General features: G+C 43.5%; 1 protein-coding gene across 1 annotated transcript; it reads right to left on the minus strand.

Moving 5' to 3' along the window:
* Positions 1 to 5330: 5330 nt before the first annotated feature.
* On the minus strand, positions 5331 to 7683 carry LOC102707496. Its single transcript, XM_015837103.2, has one exon. The coding sequence runs from the start codon at positions 7517 to 7519 to the stop codon at positions 5759 to 5761; it is 1761 nt and encodes a 586-aa protein (XP_015692589.2). The 5' UTR covers positions 7520 to 7683; the 3' UTR covers positions 5331 to 5758.
* Positions 7684 to 15886: the final 8203 nt, after the last annotated feature.

Below are 15886 nucleotides of genomic sequence, written 5' to 3' on the forward strand. Positions count from 1 at the left end.
TATTTTGACATCATCATGACCGACGTACGTCCAGATCGATGGCTCTACAAGGCTACAACAATTAATTGGAGCAGTCCAATGAAATAAAGTAGCACAAGTCGAACTTAACCTCTACAGCAGTGAATCATATAAGAAATGTAATGAGTCCAAAGCATCTCAAATAGATTATTAAACTTTGATTTGAGATATATTAAAAGTTTTAATTCAGTATTTATTCTTTTCACACCATATGGGCAATAATAACACATCGTGGAAAAAAACTATATAGCAAACGCACGCTTGGATGAATGTATAAATTAAATAATTCTGAAATATAATTCACATAACAATAGTAAATGGGACGTGCACACGCGAACTCACACACCCCACCCCCACTCCACTCGTGTATATACACTCATTCACTCGCCCCACCCATCAACCAAAAATAGACGGCACACGCGCGCACCGACACACCACACCATATAGGCAAAAGTCGCACAAGTTGTTGGACTTAACCTCTATAGCAGTGAATTATATAAGAAATTTAATGAGTCCAAATCATCTCAAATATATTACTAAACTATATTAACATTTTTAATTTGGTATTTATTCTTTTCACACCATATGGGCAATAATAACACATCATGGAAAAAACTATATAACAAATGTATGCTTGGATGAACGTATAAATTAAATAATTCTAAAATATAATTCATGTACTAATAGTAAATGGGGCATGCACACACAAAGTCACACAACCCACCCCCACCCCACTCGTGCATGTACATACATAATACATTCACTCGTGAATATGGGGCGCACACACTCACCCTACCCACCAACTAAAAATAGATGGCACACACACGCACCGACACCCCACCCCATCCACCACCACATACACTATATTTTTTATGAATTTTTAGTTTAATCGATTAGTGTGATGGGGTTATGTCCTGTCAGAAGTGCATATTGGGTTATCGTTTCTAAAATTTGTAGGTGCCTTTTCTTTACGTTAAGACTTTAAAGGTAACGGTGGTCATCGTTTCTAAAATTTGTAGGTGCCTTTTCTTTATGTTAAGACTTTAAAGGTAACAGTTTATGAAGTTGTGACTTCTAAAGTTTAATTTCAAGGGTGGAGTTCTAACACTAATCTACATGTGTTAACAAGCTACTCAAGCCTAGTTTTTAGATGAACAATGCAAGATTGTGGCTTACAGCTTAAAAAGGTTGAATAGAAATGTTGCATGCTTGTTTAGACTTCAACGTTTTGAATGTAATTTACCTCTCTCAACCACAAAAGCAGATATGGATGTTCCCTCAAATACCAAAACAGATTGTTTTGCCTCCTTTCAAATCTACTTCCTTTCTCACTCTGTCTTCTCTTCCTCTATCTCTCCTAGCAAACTCAGCTCTAGGGTTTACAATTTTGGATTGAGATTTCTGAAATTTCGAAAATTTTGGTATTATCGGTGGGGTCCGGTAGCACTGACTATCGGGCAAAAAATTCAATGAAAAAAGTTTGCAAAATTTGCACTAAACCTTGCTCTCTCTCTCTCTCACGTTGGTCAAACCAAACCTATTCATCCAGATCCAACTCTCCAGCTTGCACATGAGACAACGGCGGTAGTAGGAGAGGACAAAGGCACCTACGCCAGCGGCTTGGCACGCACGGCAAGGGGAAGGGCAGAAGAAGGCATCGGTGGCTGCAGGCGGGGGGAGGGGTAGGCTGCAGTGGCGGCAGAAGGAGGTCTAGGCAACGGTGGCAGGGAGAGGGGGCGAAGCCTGTGGCGACGCCGGCAGCTACAGGGGGAGGGGTGGACGGCGCCGCTGGTGGCTACGGTAGGAGAGGAAGGCGGTGGCAGGGGGAGGGCGGCGACGATGGCTGCAGGGGTAGAAAAAGGCCTTGGCGGCATAGGCAATGGTAGGGGAAGGCGCAACTCTTCCACAGGTAGCATTTTTGGATTTTTTTTTTCTTTCCGAAATTTTAGCGAATTTTCAAATTTGAAATTTTCATTCGAAAAATCTAAAAAATATTTGCAATTTAAACAATGAAATGATTTTTTTTGTTTTTCACATATGTTTACTCCTACCCACATTTTTTTTATTTTTCACGCGCACACTTTTTCAAACTGTTAAACGGTGTATTTTTTGCAAAAAAAATCTATAGAATAGTTATTATTATAACTAACAATTAATTAATCATGTACTAATTTATTAATACGTTTTCCGAACCATGTAACTTACCTTACACCCAACGTGGCCTAGGCCATGCCTGGCAGGCGCCATTCTTCGTTCCCTCATGTCTCCACGACTGCCCTTATCTCCTTGTAGGCCACCTCCCTTCATCCTCTTCGATTCTCCCTAGTGATGTGCATCGGAGTGGCAAGCTCAGCCTAGATTGCAAGAGTATGGGTCGCTGGATTTCTGCTTCCTTGTGCTTCGGAGTGGCAAGCTCAGCCTAGATTGCAAGAGTATGGGTCGCTGGATTTCTGCTTCCTTGTGCTTCGGCTAAAGTCCCTAGTAGCCCCATGCTAAAAACCACACTAAGACCTTGTTCGGTTAGTTGGGATTTAATTCTCAAGAGAAATCTATCCCGAGGGGGATTGAGTAAACCCCTTTTATGTCACGCAATCCATGTGTCGTTTGAATCCCAACTTTCTCATAATCCCTTCTATAAAAACATCCGTTCGTTTTGGCAAGGATTTATAGAAAGTAGCAGGTTGGGATTTTACACATTATCACACAAGATGACGGTTCACACCACCGATGGAGAGGATTAGTTTCTCGGCCAAGACAATGGAAAAATCCCATGATGGGCCAAGCTAGAATCTTGACTGGGTTTAACCGAACAACGATTTTTCTGTGGGCCAGAATTTATTCCGCTAGGAAGAAATCCACGGGAGTTATGGCCTAATCTCCCTCCAATCAAAGAAGGCCTAATGGTTCTCCTTAGGCAAACAATGAAATGACAAGTATACATGTATATGGCTCTTTATTTGGTGTCTTGCAGATTCGCAGTGGGCAGTGACATCGATCATCCGATCGTGGTCTTCGTGGGGAGGCAGGGCAGTGTGCGGGACGGCCGGCAGGGCGAGGCATGGAACGGACGGACGCGGTTGTTGCTAGCGGCGTCCCGGCAAGTCGGCTGTCGCGCGGCATATGAGGTGGCTAGTACTAGTGTATTAGGTACTCACGTCTCACGGGCACGGTCGCGCGGCGCATCGTTGATGCCCTTTGTGTAGAACTGGAAACGATCAAACGACGACGCTTCTTCTTCTGCTCTGCTGGGCTGAGGAAGCCTTCGGGCTTCGGCCTGCGGGTGGGGGGCCCAGAGGCCTTTGAGATACACTCAACCTCCTCCTCTGCCTGATACACTACTACACTAGCCCTCTGATCCCGTGCCTAGTGCCTACCGCCATCGGCCAGCCAGCATGTAAATGCAGTAGTTCGACGCCAGGGTACCTCAAATGCTTTGGTACAAAGAGAGGCGCAACAGCAACAGAGAAGTGAAGATGGTAATGACATGGAGTAGGTCCTATGTTTCTTTTACCTTTTCTAAATAACCAAACTGCTACCTTTAACATCACGCAAACAAAAAACACCCCCATTAAAGCAAGGGGTGTAAATTGATCGGTTTTAACCATTAAAGATGGTTTAATACCCGGTGTTCCCATGATACTAACACGATAGCTGATGTGTCGAGTGGGGTATAGACACCCGTGTTGCCCGAGGTGATCCTGGCAGTGTCCTCGTAGTTTGGATTCAATTGTAAAAGTGGTGACTTAATCTAGATATATGATTGATCTACAGCACAGCTAATCTTTGTCACTATTTTTTTTAGCTCGGCGTTAGTGATTAGTGGTGATGGAAACAAAAATACGTTCGACTTAGGATCAACTGTTGATTTCGGATATCTAATTACTGGTTTGAGTAATACAGAAACCACATTTTACTATTCTTATTTTAACCAAGCAAATAATTTCTAATTTGCGGTCATCTATCTGGTTGGTTGTAGTTTTTTATAAAGCAAAGACAAAAATAAATAATCCTATTATTAAAAAAAACTCACACAACAGTTAAGGTCGTAAGGAATCATTTGACAAATACAAATCCCGTTTAGTTAAACATGTGCGCACGTATTGACATTTGACCAGTCCACTGATCCAATCCCCCAACGGTATACCGCTGGCCGTACCACCGTACAAATGAACAGTACCACTACTACTATACACTACAGTATACACGCAGTGTGTGCGCTGCTGCGCTCCACATGCACATGCGAGCGCGTGCCGCCTGCCCGAATCGACGCTCCAACCAACACCGACTCGGCTGATTAATTTTTTTCTCAGCAGCGACCGTATCGTGGTCCACCCACCGTGTCGCCAAGCAAAAATCAGGCCGTGCGCATCGCTCGCTCGCTCTCACATCACGTGTCAGCCCATGTTGCCTGTCGCTAATAGTACTACTCATCGGTGCGGATCAGGGCAGAGCAACTGTCTGGTCCTATCTTCTCCTTTCGAGTCCTGACCAAATTTAGCTCGCAGTCGGTGTGCCATCGCTCGCTCGCTCGATCGGCACCAGATTCTCCAGCTGCGCTGTTTGATTAGATTGTTTGATCATTACGCTATTAGGGTACAGCTAGATTGGGAATGTAGTGCAAAATCACGCCTGCTTTACAGGCGCAAACTCTGACTGAAACTGTAGCTATGAAACGAAATATATGGCTCAATTCAGGTTCTCTCGCTGCATCTGCACACTGCTTGATAGATTACCAGATCATTACTGGAGTGGGATATAGTGCGCGACTGCTTGTAGTTGTACAGTTAGATTGGGAATCCTGCTATGAAGACACAACATCTGATCAGGACTGTAGCAATCGCACGAAATCTGATGTCTGAAGTCTGAATTCCGAACAGCAAAATATCAGGGTCATCCCCTCTTAAGAATTCAGGTCATTCTGTCGACAAATATTGGCTGTTGCTTCACTCAAGAAACACCAATGGTGTAGAAACACCTGAAGGCACTCAACAGTGTTGATTTCTCATTTCTCTACCTGCATCCTACCGCCTTGCAAGCCACACAAAGAAAGTGAGCCTCAAGAATGAAGATTACTAACACAGACTGCACTAAACTGCATCCTGAAAACTTTCCTGTCATATATTCACAGGCACCTGATTTTTGCTTGATAAATACTGCATCCACATTGTTACATTACTCACTTCTGACCAAGCTAGTAATAACTTCAAAAGAAAACAACTAAACTATTTACTGGTTGCCCTTTTCTGCTCATCACAGCGATATTGCTTCAACCCCACACATATCAAATTGGAGCATATGTATAGAAACACCTAAGTCACTCAACCATGTACCATTTCTATACATGCAACCACAGAAATAATAATATGCAACTGAATGTTACTAAGTACTATGAACACACAATACAATATAACCTACTAAATTCGTATATTCATTAAGCCTCCTCAAACAGCCTTGTTATGTATTTACATCAACTTGATTTTCGCTCATAGCTAGCTCCGGTCGAACCCGGTCTTCCTCGCCCACTAGGGCAAGATCCAACTAACATAGCTGAAAGATCAGACGTCTCACTATACATGCTTCAGCTAAGCCCCACCCCCATATCAGATGTACACGTGATATCAGGAACTGAAACTGATTCAATGCCAGTAATTTTGTCTAATCAAATTCAGTTCCCTGAGGATCCTACTCTAGTTTACACAATTAAGCCGCATGAACTTACTGAGCATGGAAGCAGAAATCTTCATCCATTGCAGATGGCATTGAGGAGCACATGGCCCAGCATGAGGTCCACGAAATACTGGTGCCCAACCTTGCCATCCCGCCATACCAACTTCGCCGGTGCACGGCCATAGTGAACGCCGTCATTGCAACGATTGTCGTAGTGCCATGGGAAGGTCATATCGAAGTTGTCGATCAGCCCACCACTGAGCACCCCATGACGCTTCAGCTTCTCGACGAGCACACTGTTGAACGCCTCCATCTTGTTGGGATTGAATGCCAGGTCTCGAGCATACCCGCCAGTCGCAATGGTCGTCCGGTAGAACACTCTCGGCGAGGCATGCCCACGCGCTTCTACATCAGCCATAATTCCAGCCCAGAATTTTGCAGCGTACTCAGCAGCCTGCACGTATGCTCGGATGCTGGTCCAGTAGCACCCATCGTGCAGACCGGAGTTCAGTATGACAATGTCCGGGACATGGTCATCGGCCAAGAAGTATGAGCGGACAAGCTGCCTGAACCCCTTGTTCCGGAGGGAATGCAGACCGAGATAGTTCATGCTCATGTTCCAGTGGCCATTGAAAATGCTCGTGATCCTCACAGTCCCCGGCCCGCCGCTGGGGTTCGTGAACACGGCATCGAACCGGCGTGTCACGACGGACGTGTCTGTGACGCCGAGAACGAAGGTAAGGAGGTTGCGGATGGTGTCGACGTGGTTGGAGTCGCCCCAGAAGAAGAGCCACTTGCCGTCCAGGCACCGCCACGCGGCGTCGGCCGTGAAGAGCTTGAACGAGCAGTGCGCCGAGTAGACCCACCCGTTGCTCTCCAGCGCGCCCAGTGGGCCAGCGCACCATGGCGCCTCGCATGGGTGCTCCGGCTCCAGGCACCGGTACCTTCCGGCGTCGTCCACCTCCTCGCAGTTGTCGTTCTTGGCTAGGCGCGTCCAGCGGCCGGACCACACGTCGCGCGCGAAGTCGGCGGCGCGGCAAGTCTCCAATGCCGGGAGCGAGAGCGACGAGTTGCTTGGTCGGAATAGGAGAGGAATCCGGCGCATCTCGGCGCGGTACTTGAACCTCAGGGAGGAGAACTTGAGACCCTCAAAGCTGCGGAACAGGAGGATGATAGTGAGGTGGAAATCCCCCTCGGCGAAGCGGGGCGGGACCTGGAGGCGGAAGGAGTAGGAGCCGTCGCCGTGGTCCACGACGGGGGGCCGCGATTTCCACTCGTCCCCGGAGAGATCAATCTCGAAGAAGTCCCCGCCAAGGCAGCGCCGCTGGCCGGCGTCGTCCAGCGCCCAGAACGTGAACTCGTGGATCTCGGCGGAGCCCAGCGCGGTCACCTCGCCCGCCGCCGCGTCGTCGTCAAGAACAGGGATGGAGATGTTGGCCGTACGGGAGTCGCGGCACGGGGAACCCCCGGGGGTCAGCCACCGAGCGAGGAGCTCCTCCGTGAAGTTGGAAGGGTCCGGCACGGACAGCCAAGGAAGCGCGTTATCCTTGGCCACGCCATCTCCGTCCCCGCCCCCGCCCGCGCCATCCCCTCCGTCGCCGAGGTAATGCTGGTACTGGTGCCTCAGCCGGCGGTGCGCGCCGGCGCCGGTGAGGGACAGGTCGACGGCGAGAACGAGGATGACGGCGAGGAAGGAGACGAGCGCGAGCTTCACGGCCGAGGGCCCGGCGCCGCCGACGAGCTTCTTGGGGAGGAAGAGGTGGTCGCCGAGGTGGGTCTTCTTGGCGTCCCCGGCGGCGACGGGCCCGTGGTGCGGCGGGTGGTGCGCCGCCATTGCCGGGGCGGGGGGGGGGGGCTCCCTCCCTCCCTACTCGGGCCCCGTGGCGTGGCCTCGCATCCGTTCGAGCTGGTCGCGCGGCGCGGGAGGAGGAGGAGGAGGAGAAGGGTGGCCTGGCTGGTTTGTTTGGCCGCGGCGTTTGCGGGATGATGTGGTGCGAACTGCGTCGGATTAATTGGTTTTTTTGCAGCGAACGCGACACGAGTCAGGGGGGAGCCAGAAGGGGACGTGTTAAAATGGCTGGATCTTCTGTTGCACCGGGAAAAAAAAACGCATGCGCTTTTTACACCACCAGAGCCGTCCGATCAAAAGACGGATTTTCGTTCTGCTGACACCACAACATGCGGTTTGGCTGGTTCCCGACGAGGGGAAGAATGTACTACAGCCATGCCTGCGTTTGCAAGCGACACAGAGGATCCTATGCCCGGAACCCAGTGTACCACTGTGCATCATCGCTTTTCTATCGCCCCCTTTTGAGCCGTTCTAGGCGGTGCCGGTGCTGTGTGTGCGCGGTGTCACGGAGAGATGTGTTGGGTTGGGTCCCCTCGTGGTCCAGGGAGGCGCCCGTCCTCCTCGAGTCCATCCCATTTGACCCCTCCTGACTAGCCCACTCGACGCGGTTTTTTTTTTTTTTTTTTTTTTTTTTTTTGCTCAGCTCAACGCTTTTGGCTTTGCTTTGGCTTTCTTTCTCCGGTGCGCGGCTTTCGTCCTCCGACGATTCCCGCGCGATCTCTGGGGTCGCAGCTGTCCGCCGGAACGCGAGAGTGGGGGTGGTTGGCCGGCTCGGCTGGTTCGTCGGGGCCATTCACATTCCGCGCGAGAGAGTGACGAGTTCGTGGCAGGCGTGGTGCTTGCGGCGGGTTTTTGCCGTCTTTTTGGTTGGGAGTGGTTCGGATTCCGCGGTCATGGGGGGTGTCAATGCGGTGCGGAACGGGGATGGGGCGATGGGGGGTTGGCAGTGGGCTGGCGCACGGCACGGGCAGGTTTGGTGAGCGTACGTACGTACGTAAACCAGTTATATTGATCGAACGCTGCAGCTTTGCACCTGTGAGGGGATTACAGAGAGAGAGCCAAGCGATTTTCGGAATCTAGGCAGGGCAGGCTCACCAAACGATTGGGTTTGGCGAAGTTCCCTGGTTGATGTTGGTGGACGAGAGAGAGGTGGCTCCACGACCCCAACGAAAAAAAGGGGTTAGAGCAGATACAATTATAGACTATAGCTCAGCTATATAAATATATTTTAAGAAGAAAAGTAAGAAGAGAAAAGTAGTATGCTATGATTTATAGTCAGCTACAATACCGATTGTAAGATATAATATGTGTATGACAAGTGAAACATGATAATACATATTTTGTAGCTATTAGATTGGCTATTGATAAATAAGAGCTAATAGTTAGCTATACTATTTAACTTGCTGTTATAGGTGATCAACGGATGTCATGACTCTTAATAGAAACTCTCCCAGCAAAGGAGTTGTCTGGTACGGTGCCTTGAATACTGCACATGTATGCATTACAGTGTCAAATTATGCTTCCGGAAAGACAAATGCTACACATACTATTTTTTTTTGATCTTCGTACGATCAAACATAACGGTATGGAGAAAAACATAACAACACTTATGGGCCCTAAAGTTCAATCAGAAGAGAAAATTGCCATACATATAGCAGTGATATTTCGAAACAAAAGGCCAATTTAGGTATAAGAAGACAACCCCGAGCTGTACCAATCTTTCAGGACTTCGTTGGTCGAAGGATTTCTACGAAAGAAATAGAAGAAATCAACAAGTGAACAAATTCAATATAGGTTATTTGTTTGGTGAATCGTTTAAAAAATACACAGAGTAGAAGATTCCCTCAATATTCTGGAGGAATTCTGAGCATGAGTTCTAACATGATGTTTTAAAATTTCTTTAACAATGGTATTTCGGAACAATAGGCCGATTTGGGTATAAGAAGACAACTCTGAGCTGTACCAATCTTTCAGGACTTCGTTGATAGGATTTCTATGAAAAATAATAGAAGAATTCAATCCAAATGAACAAATTCAATATAGGTTATTTGTTCGGTGAATCATTTAAAAAATACATAGAATAGAAGATTCCCTCTGAATATTGGAGGAATTCTTAGCATGAGTTCAAATATTATGTTTTAAATTTCTTTAAGAGTTCCAATGTGACTTGTGTTTTTTATCCCCTCTCTGTCTAACGGATTTGTATCGTCTGCCATTAGTCAGTAATATCAGACGGTGAATAGTACCATGCAATTGGATAAATATCAGTCAATTAATGGCTATGGGTCGACCGCTACAGTGTATTCATAAGATAAAGTAAAATAATAATTTTAATAGGTACAATTATTTACTACAGTCGTATACAGTGTAGTTGTACAGTTATCTGTAATTGGACCTCACTATATATCACTATAGCCCTCTGCCATTGGTAAAATGTGAATCCCTGTCTAACAGATCATCATATAATCTTGAATTTTTCTGTATTTTTCCTGTGATATACATACAATCACATTTTTTTTGCAAAATTTGTAATTATTTCCCATATGATTTGACATGGCATGACATCTTAATTTTATGTTTCTTCTCTCTATTCCTCTGTTCTGGTAATCTTGTGTTCTAATGGAGCCATCAAATGCTAAGCTTGTGTTAACTCTATTTTGTATAGTTACTACTATCTCTGTTTTATATTGTAAGACATTCTAGCATTGTCTAAATCTATTAATTAATATATATATAATTTATATATGTGTCTAGATTTATTAGCATCCATATAAATCTAGACAATGCTAGAAAGTTTTACATTGCGAAACGGAGGGAGTAAAGTATTTGAGAGGACAAACGAATGAGTTAACATACAAAATTAAATATTCTTACCGAAAAGTATTTCTAAAGATCGTACAATTTATTTTGTCAGAAAATGCAAATGAAAACCTAAAATCCAAACCAGAAAAGAACGGACTCTAAAAATGTTTTTCAAGCAGTTCATCAGAGGATCGTCGCTGCAAGCTGCGTCGATCCAGATTTTCAGAAAAGAAATCCAAAGCACCTTTGTTTTCTGGAACATTTAACTCTGTGTTAATTTTAAAAATAGACGATAACAGATCTGTTACTTACTGTCTATAACACGTGAATTCTCATATGCCATCCAATGATAAATCCGTTTGAACTAAATATTTAAGTGACAAAAAGTTAATTATTGGTTGAATTCTCCTCGTTCTTTGTCCCTACGGGAACGCATCGGCTTTCCCTTTTCCTAATTGCATGAATGATAGCACCATTTTACAGGAGATTACAGGAGAGGAGAGTTTTTTTTTTTTTGGTAGAGCGGCAGGCAGAGTGAGGCTGCCACGAGGAGCATAGAACTGGGCGCCCAGCTGCACTGAAAATGTCCTCTTTATTGCACATTACCTTTTGCAACCTACTCCTGCTGGACCCCAGATAATTTTCCTCCATGGAATGAGATTCCTGTTTATGGTACAATTAAGAGGGTGCCCTCAGTTCGTTGATCGACAGCTACCAATGATGCCTTTCTCGTCCTGCATGATGGGCAATGATTTCTATGTCTCAAGGTAAAGCGATTCTATAAATGCGAAGAGAGATAGACGGAGGAAAAGTAGGTCGTAAGCTTATGGTTGTCTCTAAATGTGAATCAAATAACTCTGCGATAGAGATAAGTGGGTCATATATTAATTATAAGAGCAATTTTGCCGTACTTGAAAAGGTACTATGAGATACTAAAATTTTAGCGTAAAATTTTGATACCTCTTGATACTTTATCAAGTGCTATAAAATTGCTCTGATTATAAAGTGAACTACGAAAAATCTATAAGGAGTCTTATAGCGACCTTATTGACTATATTAGTAGGCTTGCTCTTAGCCGGCATCCTCACCGCCGAATCTGCACTCAACGGCATAGATAAATTGGAACAGGGGGACAGTACAAATGGCACAGTGTGCGTGCGTTGCAGCAAATCGGAGTACTGTTGCTACATCATACTCCGTATGCCGCTGCGTGAGCTATGGCAATAAACTCAAAATACTATGCCAACAGTGCTCCTTATCATAAGTTATAGAGGATCAACGATTACACTTCACAAGGAATAAAAAGTTAGGCCCTGTTAGTTCCCAAAATTTTTTCACAAAAATATCATATCGAATCTTTAGACATATAAATAGAACATTAAATATAGATAGAACAAAAAACTAATTACACAGTTATTGGAGAAATCGTGAGACGAATCTTTTGAACCTAATTAGGTCATGATTAGTCATAAGTGCTCCAGTAACCAACATGTGCTAATGACAGATTAATTAAGCTTAAAAAATTCGTCTCGTAGTTTCTTAGTGGAATTTGTAATTTTTTTTTGCATTTGTGTCCGAAAACCGTTTCCGACATCTGGTTAAACGTGTGACGTAACATCTATTGCAAAAAATTTTTGCAATCTAAACGCTGCCTTAGTATTTTCAACTAGAAAAAACCGAAAGAGAGGAAGTTGTTTATAAAGTGGAGGCCCTGCCGCTGGGACTGAATTGAACGTGGCAGACAGAACGCGGGTTGACAAGCAATGAACATTTTAACAGGCCAACTGGCCAGGGCTCTAGCAACCCTGGCCTGAAGTCGTAATGCAAGCTGCGTGATATGCGGGACAATCAAGCAGGTAGCTGACAGAATGTCATCCACTGCTCCTGACCGACGCCCAGCTAGAGGTATGGGCCAAGCTCCGTGGGTTCTTTCGTAACCCTATTTAATTCTTAAAAAAAATTTAGCTCAAAACTCTATACAATTTTATTTTAAATCCGTTTTAAACCCGACCCTTAAATTTTATAGGTAAAATGGTTAGTCCCATTACCACCTACGCCCGACTATCTCCCTCTTGTTTTCTTGCTCTTTCGCTCTGTTACTCCACCGGGCACCTGCCTAACTGAGAACTCTAGCTACCTGTCCATTTTTATTGGCATGTGTTTGTATAATTGTGTTCCATGTGGGCTTTCTCAACCAGTAGCTACGCTGAATTTAGCTGATCCATCAGTCATGTTCAGGGTTGTCCTATGTTGGAAAGAGTAGGGATGGCAATCTGGGGACTGGTACCCGCCAGGTACCCGTCCCGATAAAGATGGATACCGGTATGATTTTTTTATCCATGAGTAGTACTTGTACCTAACCCGAATCGACACGGATACGGGTATTTTTTTTTCCACCTGCGGGTAACCAGTTGGGTATCCGAATGTAGCTCACATATTGTATTTTGCTATAAACTTATTATGTTATTCATGTAATAATATTTGTGATGTACTCTCTTTTAGCTAAAAACTTTATTGTGACCCATGTCTTAAACTTTTGATGTGTAATGCAATATTGGATGATTGAATCTGAATATCAAATAATGTGTTGTGTATTGTTCTTATTGCTATGATTAGTTAATTGTATTTGCTGGAATACCATGAATTGTATTTATTGAATTTTTCATGTATGATACAATATTGTATTATAAACAGTATGCTTAGTTTGTTGTATTTGTTGGAATACCACGAGATATCTGACTAAACGTGCGGCTCAGCCCGGCAGCACAGGCGGCAGGCCGACGCCGGCCCAGCTAGTCAGGAGGCAGGCCATCAGGCGGAGCAGGCTGCGGTGCGGCCGCAGGAGCACGTGCGCGCGGCCCGTGTGCTCGGATGGCAAGCAGGCCGACCGGCCCGCGCGGCCTGGAAGCAAGAGGAATAGGTGCACTGGTACATGTTTGGAGCTCGATGGGGCTCTCACCCGTCACCATGCTGTCCTCGATCTCCATGGTCGCGCTGCGCCACTCCACCACCATTCCACCACCGCACGACTGAGCGGAGAGGAGGAAGAGAGAAGAAAAGAGGGAGGCTAACACGTGGGCCATATGATTTTTTCTTTCGACTAGCTATGGGCCCCGCACTTTATATATTTTAGCCACATAAGTACCACGTCGGTATGCGTAGACCAACGCTCCATCCCCTGTGAAACAAAACTGCTTATCATAATACAACTTACGATAAAATCAGGGTGCAAACCACCTAGGGAGGTAAATTGGTCATGTTTTCAGAGTTGGAGGCGACATTATCCCTGGTTTTTTGAGTTAAATCAGATTTTTCGCCCATAATGAAGGGGGTCACATGGACTTATTCCAGCGACAACCGAAAAGGTGGATAAATCTGCATCCAACGAGAATGAATGTTTAGGCTGTCCCGTCAGCTCAATCCCTAACCTCTCTGGTAATGTTCGGGCCCCCACAATTTTCGGCCTATCTCTGTGGACGGGTTTGGTGATTTTGAACTGAAATCCCGGTACACCGGTGACGGCCCAATTCCCTAACCAGGCTTAACCACCAAATAAACACGGCCCCAACTCCCCCACGAGTGCAGGACATGCAAGATGAAGCCGTTGCCCTTGTTTTCCGGTATTGAGCCGACAAAATCATGCCCCTGGCTCGTCCTTTGCTAGCACTCTCTCCTATATATATATATATATATATATATATATATAATATATATTATAACTAGTATGCTGGTCCGCGCAGATTGCGCGGCTCGCATTATTACAAAATTACTTTACATCATAGAATATTTAATATTTTATTGTGAAAAATATTAAACATTAATGTATTTTAAACTCTGATCTAAATTGATCAAATTATACGTATACTATTCTAAATATAATATGGTAATTCATATTGTGGATGCTTTAGTATTCTCTTAATAATATAATAAGTCAAAGATATAAAATTTTTTGGTATATTTGTTTCTCTTCTTGTCTCTATCTTTATGTTTAAGTTAATAGTGGTATTACCTCAGAATTATCAATGATATTATTCCACCTATCTAGAAATTCTTTTATCACATTAGTATAGGTCTGAGGATCTAATTTAATCCGTTAGCTGTAACTTTTATGTAGGTAAGAGGATCTAGCTATTTTATTTTTCTTTTTTAATGCGTGAATTCTAAGAATTTTCAATTGACGTGAGAATATCCAGGGGCGGATGCACAGTATATTGAGTGGGGTCCTATGACCCTACTTAAATTTAATACTTAGTGTATTACTAATGTGTAATTAAGTAAAAAATGTTTGAGCACATTAACCATTTTAATAAGGTGCCCTACTCGATGTTTAGGCTAGGTCCGCCCATGAGAATATCTACTTATTTTTATCTTGTACGATTAACACGTGGCTCCTAAAAGAGTCATCAGTCAATATACTTTTTGTCTAGATTTAAATATTTTTAATCTTTACTCATGCATAAACTCTTTTCTCATTAATAATTAGTTGTAACCTCAATTTAAGATATTTATAAATTACATTTCCACATGAACTTTTTCTCTTTATAATATTAACAGTATTTCTATATTGTACTCCTTCATAAGCTCTTTTATTCATAACTTTATTTTTTAATCCAACTTTAGATACTTATAATTTGTAATGCCATGCAGATTCTTTTTCTGTTAACATTACTTATTTTAAATATGAATTTTAGAATTTTCTAAATTGTTTCTACATGAAATCTTTTTTTACTTTTCCTTTTAAAAATGTATTTCTAATTTAATTCTGTTTTTTTCCTAAGTTCAATGTGGGATTTTTTAGGGCATGAGAGCACACGTAGATTCTAAACCTCAAAGGCAAACCTAAAGTTGAAATAAATAATACTTTTGTTGCCGGTTGATACATTCTCTTCGTATAAATTGACACCCTCATCTTTTTGCTTTTGCTTATGATTATAAGTCAAAATTTGAATTTTTGAGTTTAAATTTGGTCAATTTTGATATTTTTCATAATAGTTTATTTTCAGCCTAATAAATTATTTTTCATTTACGAATATGTTATTTGGATTTTTCTCTAAAGAAACAAAAGATCATGGCCTGATTTTATCCATGCATTGACTTGGAAAAGATAGATCAATGCTCATGTGGATATATTTTACATTGAGTCTGGATTTTTCTTTAATTTTGTGTTGGCCTTTTTCTTTTCTATAATTTGGAGGTCCAATGTGTAGGCCTCAAAATCTGGTCACCATGAGACCTACGTCCGAGCCTTTCTTTCCCTTTTTTTTTCAATTAGATCACAGTCCTAATAGGCCGGTGGTATCCATGGCCCTACAACCGTGTTTCTTTTTTTTTTACATTACATTACGTCGTGTCCGACTAAAAAAAAGATATTTTCCTTTTTTTTCTATCTTGTAGTAGTCCGACTAAAAAAAAATTTTTTTCCTTTTTTTTCTCCTATTTTCTTTCGATTAATCTCAGAATTTCTAGCACGCGAGGAGAAACGTGGAGCCTCCTTTTTCTGTTACTTTATATATATAATAGATATTTTTAGAGATTTGTCTATATTTGTTC

Source organism: Oryza brachyantha, chromosome 5 (genome assembly GCF_000231095.2).
Source record: "Oryza brachyantha chromosome 5, ObraRS2, whole genome shotgun sequence".
Classification (NCBI taxonomy): domain Eukaryota; kingdom Viridiplantae; phylum Streptophyta; class Magnoliopsida; order Poales; family Poaceae; genus Oryza; species Oryza brachyantha.